At 41.0% G+C, this 19,625-nt stretch overlaps 1 protein-coding gene across 5 annotated transcripts in view; it reads right to left on the minus strand.

The window, feature by feature from the left end:
* bcar1 (BCAR1 scaffold protein, Cas family member) overlaps nt 1–19,625 on the minus strand; it is a 133,114-nt gene that overhangs the window by 70,327 nt on the left and 43,162 nt on the right. Inside the window, exon 1 of one of the 5 annotated variants that reach the window (XM_069533711.1) lies at nt 3,276–3,789. The exons of 3 other annotated variants lie outside the window; for them this stretch is intronic. In XM_069533711.1, coding sequence (XP_069389812.1) covers nt 3,276–3,287 — 12 coding nt within the window. In that variant the 5' untranslated portion in view covers nt 3,288–3,789. Of the gene's footprint in view, nt 1–3,275; nt 3,790–19,625 lie in introns of those variants that run through there. One more of the 5 variants, XM_069533713.1, reaches the window with a different exon arrangement.

Raw genomic sequence — 19,625 nt, forward strand, 5'->3', positions numbered from 1 at the left:
TGTGAGAATACAGGAATATTGTCCTGAGAATTAAGTGGGTTTGTTGAGAGTGTGTTGATGATGCTTCTAATACATGACAGATGCATAACTAAATGAACTAAAAAATAATAATACAATTACTATGTTGTTCATATATGACACATCATCGGGTTGATGTCCTGACCCATTTGTCTGGACATAATCCAGAGTTCATGTCTGAAAACTGTCTGACTGACTCAATTTGTGTCCTAAGTGATTGTATTCACTTATCTGGCACATTTCACAAATTCAAGAGACTTGATGTAACAATACAGTTTTTTGGTCAACTAAAAACACTAACAAGATAAAGCCAGAAGTTGTTATTTGTAATATTTTATTATGGTTGGAGACACCTCAAATGTTTCTTTTTGATAAAGCCTATAGTTAGTTCTGGATCAGGTGAGTCCTGAACCATCCCTTAGTTATGCTGCTATTGGCCTAGACTGCTAGGGGAACTCCCATCATGCACAGAGCACTTCTCTTCTTTCTGTCTCTCTGCCCCCACATTTATTTATTTTACAATATGTCACTAAGTTTGTATTTTTTCCCTCCCATAGTCTCTCTATCTGTCTCTCTCTCTCTATACCTGACTCCAGAGCTAAAGGATTCAGACAACAAATACAATTATAATTATTATTATTATGATTATATTAATTGTTGCTGCTAACATTAATAACATCTTTACATCCATACTTATCACTCATATTGTTTTCATTATAACTATAATAATTATAAATTATTATTTCTATATAAAAAACACTAACAGTAACCATTTTACTACATAATAAGTACTTTTACTTTCATATTTTAGGTATGATTACGTGACTGACACTAACTTTCCGTGGCCATTAATGGACTAACTGTACTTTGAACCATTCAGTCTCTAGTGTTTACTTACAACATATTACACAATCCCTCCCCTGGAGCTTTTTATATTTAATTTTATTTCCTATTTTAATATTTGTTATATATATATACTTGAACAAATACATTACAACTAATTCTTTGTATGTAATCCTGCAATAAAACCTGATCCTGATGTTACTGAAATCGTCATTCATCAACTATTCTTCTTGCCCCCCCCCCCCCCCTCTCTCTCTCTCTTCTCTTCTGTATTTTCCACCAAACTCTCCTCTCTTCTCTTCCCCTTGTCTCCACTCACCCCAACCGGTCAAGGCAGATGGGCCATTGAGTCTGTTTCTGCTGGAGGTTTTTTTCCAGTTTTCCTCCAGGGAGTATTTTTTCCTTCACAGTTGCCATAGTGCTTGCTTATTCTGGGAAGGGTTAGAATCCCACTGCCTATATTCATCATCGGCAGCCCTACACAGCATGCAAATAGCAGCCGCCTTCCGGTAAATGAATTCAAACACAGCTTGCTCAGCTTCTACCCCATAACATAGCATTTAGTGTTACCTCACAATTTGTTTTGTGCTCTTTCATTGTTGAGAAATATTTTTGTGTTACCTCACAATATTTTAGCTTTATCTCGCACTACTTTCCTGTTCATGCAACATTGTAATTTCACTTAACAAGTGTAAAGTCATCTTAATCCATGCAATTATCCTGAGTAACTGGTTTTGAATAGATCTGATGGCGTCCTGCAGATGACCATACTGTATACAATTACTTACTTACTTCATGCCCAGTTCAAAGTAAAATTGTTGATAATTCTACAGTGGGGTTACTCTGGGAGAAGGAGTGGAAAGGGGCAACATATTATGACTGTGGATACCTGACCTGTTTTTTACATTGCAAACATCTTTAATCAGGGAAAACAAGCAATAACCATGTATGTCAGGGACAGATTAACACAAACTCAGAGCCTTGATCCTAAAAATACATATTTTCAACTAAAAGTGAAAAATCACTTTACATGAGAGTAAGCTGACACAACATGGTGGTGTTTTTCAGTCAGAGCCATCTGAGTTCCACAGGAGTTGAATGTTGTTTTATATCAATTGCACACTAATTACGGGCATGTAATTACTCGTACACACAGCAATCAGCTCCACAGTATTTCACTGTCTGCCACATTCCTGACTGTCCAGTTACCGCAGACACACACACACATGCACACACACACACACAGTGTGGCCTAACATGTGCAGTGAGCCAACCCTGGCGCAAAGGCCTCTCACACAACAGTAGGGAAGGACTCTTTCTGGCTGTTTCTTTGTCTTTCTATTATTTCTCCTCTTCTTCCATCCACTCTTTTCTCCCCCTTCTCACAGACAATTTGTTCTCTTCCTCGGGTCAAGTGTCCTCCTCTACCCCTCTATGACTTACTAAATCACTTTCATACTCATACTGCCTCTCTTTCTGCTTGTCTTCTAATGTAGCATTTTTCTCTCTAAACCAACCGATCACCTCCCTATGTCCCCTGGACATAAAATCTACATTTCTTTCCACTTTCCTCTGAGTCAGCAAAAAGACACAGCAAGTACTGCCTGCCTCTTTCTTTCTTTCTTTCCTTCCGTCCTCCCTCCCTCCCTCCCTCCTGCCATAGCCATAAACCTTTCTAATTCTCCCTCCATACTCCACTATGGCATGTGTTTGTATGGTGGACAGCAACAAGCAGAGAGCATACCTAAACCCTGAACAGTTAACGGTGATGAGGGCTAAGGCAATCTGCTATATGTTCTCATCTGTACTGCAGCAATGTATTCATATGCTAAAGTTTAAGTAGCAGTGGAAAGCTCTCAAGAGGATTACTGGCACCAAGTGAAAAACTTTTACTAAATTGGTATCTGTGTTTCAGAATACCAAACAAGGAAGGTTCTGCTTCACTTAGCTCATTTCAAATGTTATTTTGGATGTTTTATCTTCCAAGCTTTTTATATTCAATGGCCTCAAAGACTTCTTTGTCATTGCACGTTCCATGACAGGGCAGTGAGGTCTCCTCAATCAGTGTGAACTGACTGTAAACCTTTATCTCAGAACACACGCACGCACACGCACGCACGCACACGCACGCACACACACACACACGCACGCACGCACACGATCCCCACTTAGATAATACAAAAGGTAGGAATCCACAGAGGAAAATGTTAACTCGTTTCCCTCTCCTCCCCCCTTCACGTTCTACTTTTCTTCATTCTCACCCCCTACTCAATCCGTGCACAGCTGGATATAGCAGGTCCTGCTTTAACTCTCCCTCCCTCCAACACACGCGCGCGCGCGCGCACGCACACACACACACACACACACACACACACACACACACACACACACACACACACACACAGCGCACTCACCAGATAGTTCATTTTGGCCCTGCTGCAGTGTCACGGCTGTGGTAACTCCAAGGAAGGGCTGTATCTCAGCCCCTGTGACACACTTTTCCGACTAGATTCCGACTGGTGCTCGGAGTAGATCCCAGAAAAGTCTCCTCTTCCAAACTCCAGCCTTCCGTCCTATATCCTCCTGTCCTCCCTCCTTTTTCTCTTCTATTGTCTCGTTCAGTCTTGTTTTTGGTAGCGAAGCAGATCAAAGCACATTCTGCCGCCCCGTGATCTCACACAGCAAGAATGAGACTGCCACTTGGCCCATTTACTTCAGCCCCGCTCGTCCCTTCTATCTCACTGGGTCTCTTTATCCCCCTCCCTCTCTCTCTCTCTCTCCAGCGGAAATGAGGGAGGAGTGTGTAACCTAACACATCACTTCCTTTGGATCCTGGTAGTCCCTCTATTCAATCTAGCCATTGGCCTTAGGAGCTCATGCAAATTAGCTTTGCCCTTCCAGTGTGACCGCCCCCACCCCCTCCATCTCTCTCTGAGTCCCCCTGGCTGTGAGAGACTGTCAGTGCGTCAGGATGCTGTAAGGACACACACAGTGTACCACACATGATCATAAAGCATTATTACCTTTCTCACTGCCTTTAAACTGAGATTGGTGTTTCTTTGTTACACTGTCTGAAGACATTGAAACTCATCTTGAAGGTACAGTCTGGTGGTTCAGTGTTAAGAGAATACAAGCACTTTCTGTAGTTTACAATGATCTTGCTTTTGCTTCTGGCCTTAACTTTACTTTGCTATTGATGAGGCTGAGCTGGTTTTCTCGCTCACTGCCAGCATCATATAATACATTCTATAGGTTTATTAACATGGTCACCTGTGTTTAATATACCAATTAAAAATCCATAGGAATTTAGGAACGGCATCATTTACACCATGGTTTTATGTCCGCTGTGATCCACACACGGACGTGGCTCCGGAGGAGGATCACGGAGTCTTATGTGCAATACGTTTGCAGTATTTTGTTAAGTGCAACTGGGTATATGTGCAATGTTGTGATTTGGTACATCTGATGTTGTTTCTGTTTGTTTGTTGTTCTGATTAGATTGTTTTTTTACTGCAACTGTGGGGGCATTTGTATGTGCAGTACTGAGTCCAAGATCAATTTTCGTACAGGACCATCAAATATATCCTACCACTTTATATCGTACTGACACAATCCTACTAACACTGTTGGTTGCTCCGTACACACACACACACACACACACACACACACACACACACACACACACACACACACACACACACAATGTCATCAGACACATCTTCAAACTCAGACTAGGTTAAAAAAAAATATCACACTGCCTTCGCGAACATATTAATACATGATTAGTTGCATATGGAGCAGGGAAGTCAGATCAGGTACATTACAGTACATCTATGGGCACCAGTTTTTCTATGAGGGGAATTTGGGGTTCAGTATCTTGCCCAAGGACACTTCAGCATGCGGAATGCGGAAGACTGTTATCAAACCGCGACCTATTGGTTAGAGAACGACCTACTCTACACCCTGAACCACAGCTGCCCCACTAACTGACAAGTGACGTACACAAGTCATGTGTGCGTATGTCTGTGTGCTTGAAAATCAGACGATGGGGTTCTGACTATGTCCAGTTTACCTTTCACATATGAAGAGGCATGAGATGTGTTGACAACTGAAACTCCTCTGCAGCATTGACAATTTTTTTCTTCCTACTTTGGCCCTCCATATGAGACAGTGTTTTTCCAGTGTTTATCAAGATCATAATGAAAAGACATGGCCTATTTTCTGTCCCCTTGGTGTTCCAGAATTAATAAATGTGAACAAATGATCTGCAAGCAGACTGGAAGATTGAGAACAGAACTAGCGATAGATAACCAATTAGTCCACCAATGTTTAATTCATATTGAAACAGAAGAAGACAACCAACAGAAGAAAAGGTGATGGGTGGGAACATTATTTTAAGATGTTTTTGGAATCGGAGTGAGCCTTACTGGACCAGCAGACGCTCCTCCAGCATTGTCCACCTCTACGCCTGCCTCTGGAGAGCCTCCAGCTGCCGTCTGGTCTCCCCTGCCTGCTCCTGGCACATAGCCACGTACTCCTCAGCCATGTCTCTGGCTGCATGGAGCCCCACGTTGGGCGCCACCGTGGCATACGTCGATGACAGGGGGGTCTCACAACAACAGCCAGAGATGAACCAGTTGCTTTTCAGCATGTTTATTTTTCACCACACACCCGAGCAAACATAAAGTCAAAACTCAAACAGGTTCAATCTGTTGATTAATCCTCTGGTACAGGTGGAAGTGCTCTCTGAGCCCCCTCCATGCCCACAGTTATCTTCAAGTAAGTTTTTTTGTGCCTTGCTTTGCTGCCTTCTTATCCCTTGCACATTTTTCCCACAAAACCAGTTGCTCATCTGCTCATCCTGTTTGTTCAACCTCATCTGCTCTTGTGGACACTTGGATGACACCACACAAGCAGTATGGAGGCAGGTTGTGTTTTTTTCTGTTGTTTTATTGCGTCTGAAGAAGAGGACACCTTGGCTGAAACACTGTTTACCCCTGAAACTCCTAAAGTTTTTTGTGGACTCCAACACTATGTTGTGTGGCTTTTAAGACCTCTCCAACTATGGCTGTCCAAGTGGAGATGGGAGAAATCTTAGGTACAAACAACAACCTAATGCTAAGTTACAGAGCCCTCGAATGGAAAGACTGGGTCTGCTTTTGTCCAAAAATGTAATATAAAAGAAAAATAACAGATCACCTTACAGTTCCTATAGTCGAGATCTTGGCAATAGCAATGGCTTTACATTGGACAGAGCAATACGAGATAAAAAATTATGTTCAGATTCAATTTCAGCATTGTTATCATTATAGTCCATGTCATCCCACAGCAGTCCAGATATACTGTATGAAATATATGAGACACTAGAATTTGTTCAGTATTGAGGAAGGGAAATATAAAGCCTTGTTTGAGTTTTTGCTTTAACGTTGTTTTTATGTTAATGCATTTCTGCAGACCTAACACTCTGACCCACACTCCAGCATAGTAGGTGGCAGTAATGCACCTTAAGTATTAAGTGCCACTGGCCATTAAACAAAAGGGAGAAGGTTGGGGAGTGGAGAGGAACGGAAGAGGGACAGAACGAGACGAGGAGCGGAACAAGGCTGTTAGAGAGTCACAGACAGAAGACATTGGCAGATTGACGAGAAACGAAGAGACTTATTCAATGCCAGCTAAAAACTAAGGAAAGGACAAAACCGCCATTTCTGGCGTGTGTATTGTTTAGTTTGTCCAGTCTGGACTAATGTAAAAAACATGGCGGCCTCCGTACAGAGGACCACCTCAATGTAAATATAAAGTATTTAAATATAAGGGGCCTTTTCTGGGGTAAAGAAAAATACAATTTGTACAATTTAGATGAAACGAACTAGTGAAAACATCATGAGGATTATTCTACATTAAATTTCTGCCAATAGATCCCTGTCACCTAAATCTTACACACTGGACATTTAATGACCTAATGATTCAAGTTGAAAATCTTTTCTGATGTACATTCTATATTTGTTGAGAACTGATGATGTAACAACGGTCAATGGAAACCAAAATCATTAATCCATTAAGGGCTGGTTTCAAAATCATGGGGTCAGTTTCTGGTTGGAAACATGCACACCAGTAGCCTGCTGGAGGTCATTTTGTAGAGCTCTGGCAGTGCTCTTCCTGTTCCTCCTCGCACAAAGTAGCAGATACTGGTCCTGCTGCTGGGTTGATACCCTATGGCCCTGTCCAGCTCTTCTTGTGTAACTGCTGGTCTCCTGGTATCTCCTTAATGCTCTTGAGACTGTGGTGGGAGACACAGCAAACTTTCTTGCGACCGTACATATGGATGTGCCTTCCTGGAGGAGCTGGACTACCTGTGCAACCTGATGGGGCTGCAGATACCACCTCATGCTACCAGTCCTGACAAGGACACTAGCAGAACAAAAAACTAAAGAAGAATTAGGCAGGAAGGATAAAGAGAGAGCAGCTGTCTGTGGCCGCACACTGAAAACCATTCCCTTTTTGGGGGTTGTCTTGATTTTGCTTCTCCATTGCAGCTGTTGTCACTTTAATTTGCACCAAAGCAGATGAAACTTATTCATTATCACTTGTGCTTCATATATGGAGAGATTGATATCCCCGAATTTTAACTGGCTTGTGTTATACTGTGCCAATTATGTGTTCCCTTAATAGTTTTGAGCAGTGTATAAACATTGACATTACTTAATGGATTATTAATTCTTAATTAATGTTTCAGAGTGCAGGGAGAGTGTATTTTTGAGGCTTTACACCAATTGTTTTAAGAGAAAAACATCTACTATCACACAATATCATGTCCTGTTTTGCCTTAGTCATGAAAACATAACAGCCATAATGATTTGAATATACTTTAAGTGAGAACGGCAAGAACATTCTGGAATTGTTGGGATTTATTATATAACCATGTATTACCATTATAACCCTTAAAACAGAGTCACTCAAATAACATGTTCGGTAATAACATTACTCTTTTGGTTATCCTAGTTTTTGTCTTAGTTAAGATTATTTAGATTTTTCTGTTTTTGGACTTTGTTTTCTTACCCTGCTTTTCTGTAAGACCCTTGTTTTAATTAAAATACCTTTTTGTTTTGTTACCTGAACTTTGCTTCTGCATTGTAGGTCCACTTGCACACCTCACTCTGACAAAAGTTATAAAGTTGTAATGAAATTATGAAAGGAGGGAAGAGAGCAGACAACACTAACGATTGATCAAATCAGCTCTGTGTATTAAAGCTCCATTGCTTTACAAAAATGTTTGAAAACAAAAAAATTGTTCTACTCTGCTGTTGAAAAGTCTCTTCATAACACCTAAATTGCTAGATTTAAAGTAAGTAAACTGACTTTACAAGCTTTACAGAGACACTTGATTAAAGCCCTGTTTTGACCACAGAAATGTTCCCAAGGAACTTTTTCACCACAGGCTCCATATACATACATTTTGTTCTGGGGAAATCATTATCCAGGGTATCCCTGTAGACTCAGGGTCTAGTATGAAAGTAGAGGAATCTTTGGGGTGGGGTATGCAGCATTACTGCCTGCTTGCCTTTTATTTCCGCCAGTCAGTTTCTGCATGAGCTTGTAAAGTCTGTTTACTTACTTTAAAGCTAGCATTTTAGGTGTTATGAGGATACTCTTAAACAGCAGTGTAGAGCTCCTTTCAAATATTTTTGTAAAGGCGAATGACTGATATCTTTCTAGTTAAAGCTTGGCTTATATCATATTTAGGATGTCTCATTATGACCACATACTCTTTGGCCCTCATCTCTAATGTTTGAGGAACATTCGGTACATTGTGTGTGATGCTGAGCAACACTTGTCCAACAACAAAATAGAGCATTCCACACACCTACGCACATACACTTTATCCTCTCTGACCACTACAACCAACAACAACTGCCTCTGTCTCAGTGACCTAAACACAGCAAGAGCAGAAAGCAGTCATTGAAGATTAAGAGATGTAGGTTAATGTGGATCTGAATATGATAATAGACTCTGCTGCGGATGGCTTCATGAACACTGTCTCTGTGTCTTCAGTCACAGTTTAGGTTAAGAATGCCTATGCCGTTGCTCTGCATGCCTCACAACTGCCACAAGTGTCTATTATCCTCAAAGACTCTTGTTGGTCCCTTTATAGTCATTGCTGGAAAACAGACAGCCAAGAAGTTATCATGTCTGGCTGCCATCTTTGTTCAGATTAAGCAATGATTAAGTATCTTGTCAAATATTGGCTGGTATGATAAGTTTATATTTCAATTAAATACTGTGATAATATCTGGGTACTCTCGATTTGTATTGCAATCTTCAAGTATTGCAATTCAATATTAAAATCTATTTAAAATTTTCTTCTCTTTTTAAATACAAGATCATGGAATCATATACATCTAAGAATATGTATATCATGAATCATGTTTCCAAAAACAATGTACTTCACCTATCAGTCAGCCTAAGTTTAATTACAGCAGCATCATTGCTATAAACCCAGTGGCTTGGGCTACATCCATACTACTATGTTTATTTTTGAAAACAGCATTCTCAACAATCTCTACCTGCATAGTACTGTTATAAGAAACTTAAATTAAGAATGCTTATAATTAAAGGTCCAGTGTGTAAGATTTAGGTGAAAGGGAACTAATGGCAGAAATGAGGAATGAGGAATAATTCTCATGATGTTTTCACTAGTTTGTTTCATATAAATTGTATGAATTGTATTTTTCTTTACCCCAGAAAAGGCCCTTTACATTTAAATACTTTATATTTACATGGAGGGGGTTCCTCTCTACGGAGGCCGTCCTGTTTTTTACATTAACTAAACACCTTTTGAGTTTTTATGACAATTAGAGTCTACCACCGTTTATTTTTCATGTTTGGAAGGAGAGGGTGAGTTGAGGGGTGTTGAGCTGCAACATGTAACCTCAACACTAGATATCACTAAATTCTAAGAACTGTAATTTAATCAAAGAAAGTACTAAATTTTCTTTCTCTTAGCATTCTATATTTTTTCATGTTACCATACTTGTGTCTGTATATATATATATATATATAAATACAGTGGGAACACTCCAGCAAACAGACGGTGGTCCTCTCACCAAAATGTTAAACCTGGCTCAGCTCTTGCTAGAGTAAAGTGTGATGTCACCTGACAACAAACTGACCTATTTGTTAACACAAGGGGCAGACCTTGAGGGATATGCCAGGTCAGTCCTTGGATATATAACCTTCTGCAAAGAAAATGTGGTAGCACAAAAGATAACAAAGGTGTTTCCCAACCAAAAACGATGGATTAACAGCACTGTGAGGACACTACTCAATGAGAGGGATGCAGCTTTCAGGTCAAATGACAAACAGACCAACAGCGAAGCAACTCAAGAGGGGCATCAGGGATACTAAGTGTAAGCATCATCCAAGCAGACCTGGATAAACAACAATTTGTCTATTGTATAAACTGCTCCACAGAGGATGCCATCACAACTGCTCTCCACATCACCCTGACACACTTAGAAGAACCAAACAGTTATGTGAGAATGCTTTTTTATGGACTTTAGCTCAGCGTGTAACATTGTCATCCCCCACAGACTGGTCAGCAAAAATTACACTCTGGGCCTTGGTTCCTCTCTGTGCTCATGGATAATGGGTTTTCTCACAAATCTTCCACAGCGACTTAGAACTGGTAACCACAACTCCTCCACCATCATCACAAGAACAGGAACCCCACAGGGTATTGACTTCAGGATCTAATGGAAAAGACCACCTCCCGCTCCACTACATGGAGAAGTAGTGGAAAGACTGGATGACTTTTAATTCCTCTATGTGAGTCAATATGTCAAGACAACTGACATGGACCTCCAACACCTCACAGCTGGTCAAAAAGTCCCAACAAGACTGTTTTCCCGAAGGAAGCTGAGGCAGGCCAAGTATCACAGAAACTAATGGCTAACTCCTACAGGAGCATAGAGAGCATCCTCTCCAACTGTGCCACTGTGAGGTATGCTAGCTGCGACCTGGGGCCTCATTTATAGCTATTGCATACACATAAAACGGGGCCTGAAAGATGCATAAGCTGCTTCTCACATAAACGTTGGAAATTTATAAAATGAAAGTTGACAGGAGAATGTGTGCACTTGTACACTAACTCTGACCGATGCGTACAAACATTTTGGAGACAGGAAATGATGATGTTGATCTGCTTTTCTGCAGCTCTTCTCCAACTCTGTCTGACAGTGTGCTGGAATTCCTATTCTTGCAGAGAGAGGCTTGAATAGACTTTCTCCATCTTCTTAGTTCATTGAACTGAAGAAACCAAGCAACTGAAACTTTCAGTTTGGTCAAATCAAAAAAGTAGTGCAACAACTTGCTGGTAGCACACTCTGAGTCCTGGAAGCATTGATGATAATATCCCTTTTGACCTCTGGGTCATCCTGTAAGAGGGTGTGGTTTGGACCCAATAGCAGCACAAAGACAGGCGGCTATCGTTGGTAACAAACTTTATTGTTAGAGCCACAGAACTGCAGGATGCCACGGAGGAGACGAGAGTGACACTCTCTATGCAGAGCAGAATCAGGTAATCACCGGATAGCCACGGGAGCAGACAGGCAGAATCCTGAAAGGAACAGGCGAGGATCGTGGTCGGGGACCGAAGGCTGAGTTGATTACCAGGAGATCGGTCAGGCAGGATGGTCGGATATAAGCAGGGTCAAAACTGGGAGATCAGGCAGAGAAACGCTGGAGAGTCTGGTGCAAGCATCGAGAACAATCTGGCAATGAGTGAGAGTGGAGCTGGGGCTTAAATGCAGCCAGAGCAGAGCAGAGAGCACAGGTGAGTGGGATTGGCTTGATGAGAGGGGTGTGTCTGATTGGCAGATTGAAGCAGGCTGGTGCAGAGTGGTGAGGCAGAGATGAACTGTGACACATCCAATGAGATACACAGTTGGTCCATACAGGACTTGGGCTAATCTTCTGTCTTGTTCAGAAGAAACTCTGATCTTTCTAACCATCCCTTATTTCCAGGATGTCTTCTGCTGATAATGCTATTGAGGTCTCATCAGCAGGATTCAGTTTAGTTCCAATGCATTTCCAATGAATAACATCTGCAGCCTCACACGGCCACTCTGTTTGCCATAAATGTATGAAATATCTTGGTTTCATTTCCAACATACTTCAGTCTTGCACATTCCTTGCAGCATTAGTTTTGGAGTAAGAGTAAATGGTGACAGAAATCCAAGAGGGTCACAGATGGAACTAATGACAAAATGCTCCATCTTGTGTGAGGATGTTCTTCCATGCAATCTTGAATGTGAAAACATCAGATTCTACACACCAGTGCAGATCAAGAGCTCTCTCCATAGGTAGGTCGTGTTTATCCAAGTTGAGCTCCTTGGTTGCCTTAAAATGATGCTCTTCAGGAATGCTGCCAGGACTGCACAACTGCTGCTCATCCATTTTGAAAGCTGGAACCCTCCCTTAGAAGATGCAGCATTGAGGTTTTTACTTGATGCAATGCTTCTGCTACCGAGGGCACATATTTCATACAGTCATCCATATAGAGGTTGTGCTGGATGGTGTTCAGCACTTCAGGCTGGAAGTGGGTTTTGTTATCTTCAGCAACCCTCCTTAGAGCATAGTTCACACAACTGTGTGAGGATGTTTCTCCAAAGAGATGTTTCTTCTTCCTATATTCCAGGGGTATTCAACTAAAATTTAAAGAGGTCCAGTTAGAGAAAATTTCTTGAAGCAAAGGTCCGGAACATCATAATATCTAACTATTTAGTGTGATATATATTTAAGTAGCCTAGTAGTCATATCAACATCTGCATGTACTCAATACCTGACTGTCAAATCAAATAAATTCAGTACACTTAAAACCTTTTGACAATATTTATTGTCAAGTAACATAGAACTGAACATATATGTATGATTGCAGGTATGTATAATGTTCTCTCATCAACTAAATAAATGTAGGGCTGCATTTCAAAATAAGAGAAAATAAATAAAATGTGAAAATTGTGCATGTTGAAATAAAGTGCTTACATTCAGAAAAATAAAATAAAGGGGTCAAAAGCTTGAATTTTCCTTTTTCTGTTTCACATCTTGACTCAACAGTCTCAACCAATTTTACAGATAATAAATCTCAACATATCATCATAAAATTTAAGTTTTAGAACCAATTTCTTCCCCTCTTGTATCCCACTCCCCCACTTTTTTGCTCAGTGAGAGAATTGAGCTATAGCTTGTCCTGCCAGGATTTTAAATCTGGGTTTGAATGGAGTCAGGGCCATTCTTATACACATGTGGAGGTGCTCATTGGTGAGCCTTGAACAATATTTACTTTTGATAATGTTCATTGTGGAGAAAGTGCCACAGTTTCTGAACATATGAGACACACAGGTTTAGTGCTCCCATCTCACTCCTCTGTTTCTCAACTTTCTCCGTCTCACTCCTCTGTATCTCTCCCTTTGTTTTCTCTACCTGTATTGCTGTCTTTCTTTCCTCATCTGCTAAACCACTACCATAAATACTACAAAAGCTGCGCCAGTTACAAATAGAAGCGCCCCGTCAGGTTTTAAATCATAGCCTTCTGTTTTGGCTGTAGGTCCAGGTCTATATGGGACAGCTTCTGGGTCCGGACTCGGACCACGATCCATACTCCATTATGTTTTGTGTCATGTCACCATTGGGCCTCCAGAGAAATCAGAGGATGTTTCTGGTCACCTTCACCTGATGGAATATCGCTTTAATGTCTGACATTAAAGCAACTGGTTCTGTCTAAACCTTGTAAGAACGCCAAACAGGGAATTGGTAAGGTCCGGTCCTTATAGAAGTTTATTGTTAAGGAATGTTCCTTTGAAACTTGTTCCACAGTCAAATACTACCCTCAGGGTTTTCTTTTTGGGATGAGACACCCCATGATGTGGAATGTACCATACTTTGCCATCAGTACAGTTCTGCTGATGTTGAGGTACCTGTTGTGTAACCATTTATAATAACATCAGTGAGGAAGTATTTATACGCTTGGTGATACCCGCTCGTTTCAATTTCCTTTTAAACTCATAGTACGTTGTTCAGCAATGGCACGATTGTTTGGAAGGATGACATTTTCAATCTTGAAAGGCAGGTTGGTGCGGCAGTGGTTCTATAGGAGTTGAATGGATTACTCCATTATGTGTAGAAACCTAAGAATCTCCCTTGACATTCCAACTGAGTAATCAGTAGCTCCTCCACTCTGGCAATGGAAATTCTGTTGGCAGTGACTGTAGAGCACCTACTCTTCTCTGAGTCACTTTTATCTCCCCTTAGTTGACCGTTCACAATCCACACCAGTAGGGTTTGGACGGCATAGGGTCCATTGTCACAGCTGTTGATAACTTCCCATGGTTCAAGTAGCTTTGGGGCGTTGGTTCCAATCAGCAAATCCACTTTTATCTTTTCAAGATGAGGCCATCTTCTGAGGTCTTCTTGAGTCACAATGTTATCTTTGGTCACAGGCATGCTATTTTGAGTATAAATGTCAGTGAGATCACAAAACTGGTCGCTGTTGTAATTAGCGACCTCCAATTGAGTCAGTATAAGAGTTTCCACAATGTTCTCTTGGCTCATGGTACAGAGAAATATGCTGGGTGTGGTGTTGCTTGAATTCAGTTTCCTAATTAGATGCTCTGTACAGAAGGTAGCTTAACTACCTGGGTCCAAGAAAGCATATGTTTCTAAGATGTTGTTTCCACTCTTTGCCTTGACTTGAACCAGTACAATTGAGAGAACATAGTCTTATTTCCTGGCCCCAGTATGAGCACAGGTCTGCTGAGATACCAGGGCACTGCTTACTGGTTGCTCTTCAGATGGTTTAAGCTTAACTGTGATGTGGAGTAGTGTGGCATGCTTTAGGTTGCACACACTGCATGTGATGTGACATGGTTTTAAAAAAGCCAAAGCCAATTCCAGTTTTTCTGAAGAGATGAATCCTTTCACTTGGGTCGTCATACTGAGCTGTGCACATTGCTCTGTAGTATGGCCACCTTTACATGCACAACAGAGAACAGACTTGTTCATAAATGTAGTGGAAGTACTGTGGGCCTGCTTCTCTGTAGATCTTATACAGTATCTTCAGATGTCTTAACAGCTGCTATAGTGGCAAGGCTTTGTTGGGAAATTTTGGCATGACCTTGTATTTGACTTGGTTATGAGGCTGTGCCTCTTGTATCCGTCCGCTGTTTTCGCCATGAGCACGACAGGTAGCGTGCTGCTAATCTTTTCTTCTAAATTTTTTCTTCTTACACAACTTATAGGTCCATTGTCTGTCTGTATATGTTGTGTCCATTGTTGTTGTTTGTTTGTACTATTTGTTGTATGTTATATGTTGTGTGTTATATATTACTTGCACATTTGGAGTATGGGGAAACACAATTTCAATCCTCTGTACTACCTGTTGCATTGTTTGGTTGACAATAAAGTTCACTAAGACTAAGACTAATTTAAGCACAGAGATCTGGGAAGTTCTTACAACTTCATGGGAGTCTCATTCTTCCCATCCGCTGCTGCAGCATCTCTTCAGCTATGCAATCAAACCCACGCAGTATTGCGGAGACAACTAGTCCACGCCTGCATGCTATTGCTGCACACCCTCAAAAGATAAGTATCTAATGTAATAGAGCTTGGCGAAGCTCTAAAGAAGCACCCTGTGGGAATACTCGGCCCACACTGGGTAAACAAGGGAGGAGAGAATGGCCTTTGAACACTGTCTTTATTTTCTTGTTGCCCCGCCTGGCAACCTCACATATATATTCATGGGTTTCTCAAACCCCACACACGTTCACACCCGTTCCCACACGTCCTCACACGTCCTCCGGCTGCTCCAGTCCCAGGAACCCAGCCTACTGCAAGAGAGCAGAACCAGGTTACCAGCATGCTCTTATTGATTGCCTGATTACCTGATTCTGCCCAGCTGTCTGATCACCGACTGAGCCACTCCTCCCTGTTGTCCAGCAGTTGGCGCCCTAACCACACCCCGCCGTCACACACCCAAATTGTGTTTTGCTAATTATTATTATTAATGACTGGTTTGGTCCAAGGTCTTCTGGCTGGTTCAAGCATTCTGCCAAAAGAATTACATGACTGTAATAATCTCCTATCAGCTTTCAGAAAAAAAACCTAACAGAAATAGTTGACAAGTTGCTGTCTAAGGAGATGGAGAAGGGCTATAGGGGGCCCATCTGATCCTTCATTTCCCATATTTGCATAAATCCTATCGGCATAGCAACGCAGAAAGACTCAGGTAAATGTAAAATATATAAATTAATTTAATTTAAAAAAAAGATTATATATTGTCAGCCCCACCACAACAATGGTGCTTTTGTCTGTCGTATGCAGCCCTGCATGTTCAATATTTGTAGGATATTGCTCAATAATAATTGCAACTTCCATTTGTCATTCACCTACCAGACTATTTCCTAGTAGTCGATTATCCTACGTCGCAGCCAAACAGACAGGGGTACACATAACTTGTACGCAGGTACGCATGCGCAACAAAAATCAGGAATGCGTAATGCCACTTGTGTTACTACCCGCCTTTACGTACTCTACTGATCATCTTACCCTACACATGTTGCTTGTGAGCTTGTCAACTACTGTCAGAGATGTCCAAAAAACAACAGAAATTAAGCAGCTTCTTTGGCGTTCCACCACCTACAAAGAAACGCCAACTCGAGCCAGAGCTGAGGGAAAATAAGACTTTTTTCTGAAAAGTGGCTCCAAGATGTTAAGTGGCTTGAAGCTAACGATGAGTACACTGAAATGTGGTGCAAAATTTGCCGCTCACATCCACATCTAGCAGACATAACAGGTGCTTTTTATAAAGGCTCAAATAATTTCAACCATCCTTCATTTGACAAACACAAAAAGAGCAAGGAGCACACAAATGTGGCGCAAGCCATAGCTAATAAACAAGCTAGCCGAGAAGAAATGTCCAGTCGCCCACTTAGCAGATGGCAAGACAAACTGAATGAAGAACAGCAGAAAGCTCTGTTTAATATTTTTCTCCTTGCTTTCCATAAAGCTAAACACGCACATCCCATGTCTTCCTATTCTGAGGATGTTTCTTTACTGAAGCGGCGAGGAGTAAATGTTGGAGGTGCACATCATTCACGTGAAGGGGGCACACGGATCATGCAGAGCATTGCTTGCACCATCAGCAGAGAGTTGCGAGCCAAGTTGCAGTCTGCTGAATTTTGGGGGCTGCTTTTTGATGGATCTGAGGACATCACAAAAACTGAGCAGAAAATCGCTGTGATACATGACACAGTGGTCTTCTCCTGTTATAAATGATTTGACATCCTGAGGTGGTGGGAAGTTCACTAAACCAAATTAATACATCTAGGATGACTCAACAAGTACTACAATGGTCTTCACAATATGAGTCTATCTGTAGCAATGTAAATGTTACTATAACAGCATCAGTTTGAATATACAAAAAAAAAAAACGAATCTATCGAACAACAGATATGATTTATATTGATGTGGTAAATAACCTGTTCAACAGAAAACCGGAGGCTTCAGCGTCAGAAAGTTTTTGTCTCTCAATAGTTTTCCATCCTGGAGACAACACAGTGTTAATCCTTGGTTCTGTCTCAGGTCCCATTTCAGGACACCTTACGTTAACTTTCACTTCTCAGATGAAGTCTGTGCCGTTCCTTTGGTTTGTCGATGGTCAATTTAAAAAAGGAAAAAGTATTTTCCTCCATTCAATGTCTTTTCTGTTCGCAAACTTTCTACCTTTCATAGCCTTCCTTTCATAACAACCTCCAGGTCCCACTTCTTCTCCCACTGTTTTTTTATGGGTGCAGTTCTTCATGCAGCTTCTTCAGTAAACAAACACACACTCACAGTCTATGTGTCCACACTGCAGACCAGCTGGTGGCGGTATTGCACTAAACCGTTCTTTGCCTCCCGCCAAAAAGCCAGAAGAAGAGGCAGTAAACAAACGTGAGACGTCGCCTCAGACCAGTTTGTCCTTTTAGGCGATCTGTAGAAATATGACGATCCAACATGGACATGTTATGAATGTATAAGACTTATTCTATTGAAATACAAACGCTACGGTTAATATTTTAGGCTCATTACAGAGATATGAGGATTATATCCCGTTTTTTGCAATAAGAGCCTTAGAAAAGTTCTTACAGTTCTTAGAAACACAAATACACCTGCTTAGTTACGCAATTATCTAATCAGAAAAGCATGTGGCAGTTAATGTTCAGACAGAATAATGAAAACAGTTGATCTCAGTGACTTTGACTGTGATATTATGTTTGTGTATTTGTGAAACTGTTGATCTGAGATTTTGACTACCCATTTTCAAATGCCAAAACAGATACATCCAGTGTATATTTGTACAGCTCTTTTCTAGTCTTAATGACTACTCAAAGTGCTTTACAGTGAGGGTGGCTGTGGTTGAGGGGGTAGAGCAGTCGTCCTCCAACCATTAGGTCGGAAGTTCAATCCCCAGTCTTCCCATCTGCATACCAAAGTGTCCTTGGGCAAGATACTGAACCCCAAACTGCCCAATAGAACAACAAAAAGTGCTAGCTATAGAAGCACTGTATGTATGAAAGTGTGTGTGAATGCGTGAATTGAAAACTGTAGTGTAAAGCACTTTGAGTGGTCTTCAAGACTAGAAAAGCGCTATATAAATACAAACATTTACTGTTTATTGCCATTTAACATATCTGAGGCTGCAATGACACAGACCATACATGCATACATACAGGGGCTTGTGTGTGTATGTGGAAGACACGCACACACACACACACACACATTTTCCCTTGCTCCTGGAATTTCACATGACGGCCTATACGATGATGACAAAAAAATACATTCACTCTTGCTGGACTGAATGCGTTTACAAGAAATCTGAATGCTCTAGGCAATTGCCTAGCTCGCCTATATGGACGCACCAGGAGTGAATGGAGTCAAACTGCCTTGTGTCAACAGTCCAGGCTGCCGTTGGTAGTGTGATAATGTGAGGAATGTTTTTTTTCAAACTTTGGTTTGACTGTCACAGTCTATCTAAAATCACATTTTCATCCCAGCCTATAAAGCCTAGCTACAGCCCTGTGCTGGAAGTCTAAGTCCAGTTAATACACAGATCCATGTATATTATCACATTGCAGAGGGAAAGCATGAGAACAGATCAGTCCCTCAAAGTTCTCCAGATGCTTTAGTGTGTTTTATAGGCCATCAGAAGTAGAGTAGGCTAATTAACATTCAGCCTCAATATAGACCAGCAAAACACTCTGCATGCTGATGGAATATCAGAATTTTCAGACAACACAATAGAAAAGATCAGCTCTGCCTCAGTTTGGGATCTTCATTCTTGGTTCATGTCAGCTTTAGAGCTGATGTTAAAAATTGCAAAAGAATTGAGTTGCGAGGGTGACCTTTTCAGAATCAGAATCAGATCAGAATCAGAATCAGAAAAGCTTTTATTGCCAGGTAAGTTTACAAATACATGGAATTTGTTTTGATGTTGTTGGTGCATGTCAGACATCTCTAAATATAACAAGATTTAAAAAAATCAAGTATTAAAATGTAACAATATATATAAAAATGTATACACAGTATGTTTTTTGAAGGTAAAAAATGAGAAATAAGAAGAGCAGTACAGCTGAGTAATTATAGTGTTCACAGTATGCAGAGTATTTCCAATATAAGTATATAGCTGAGCGTTAATGTAACGCATAGAGTAGAGAAGGCAGTGTCAATGTGAC

Source organism: Paralichthys olivaceus, chromosome 10 (genome assembly GCF_024713975.1).
Source record: "Paralichthys olivaceus isolate ysfri-2021 chromosome 10, ASM2471397v2, whole genome shotgun sequence".
In the NCBI taxonomy this organism is placed as follows: domain Eukaryota; kingdom Metazoa; phylum Chordata; class Actinopteri; order Pleuronectiformes; family Paralichthyidae; genus Paralichthys; species Paralichthys olivaceus.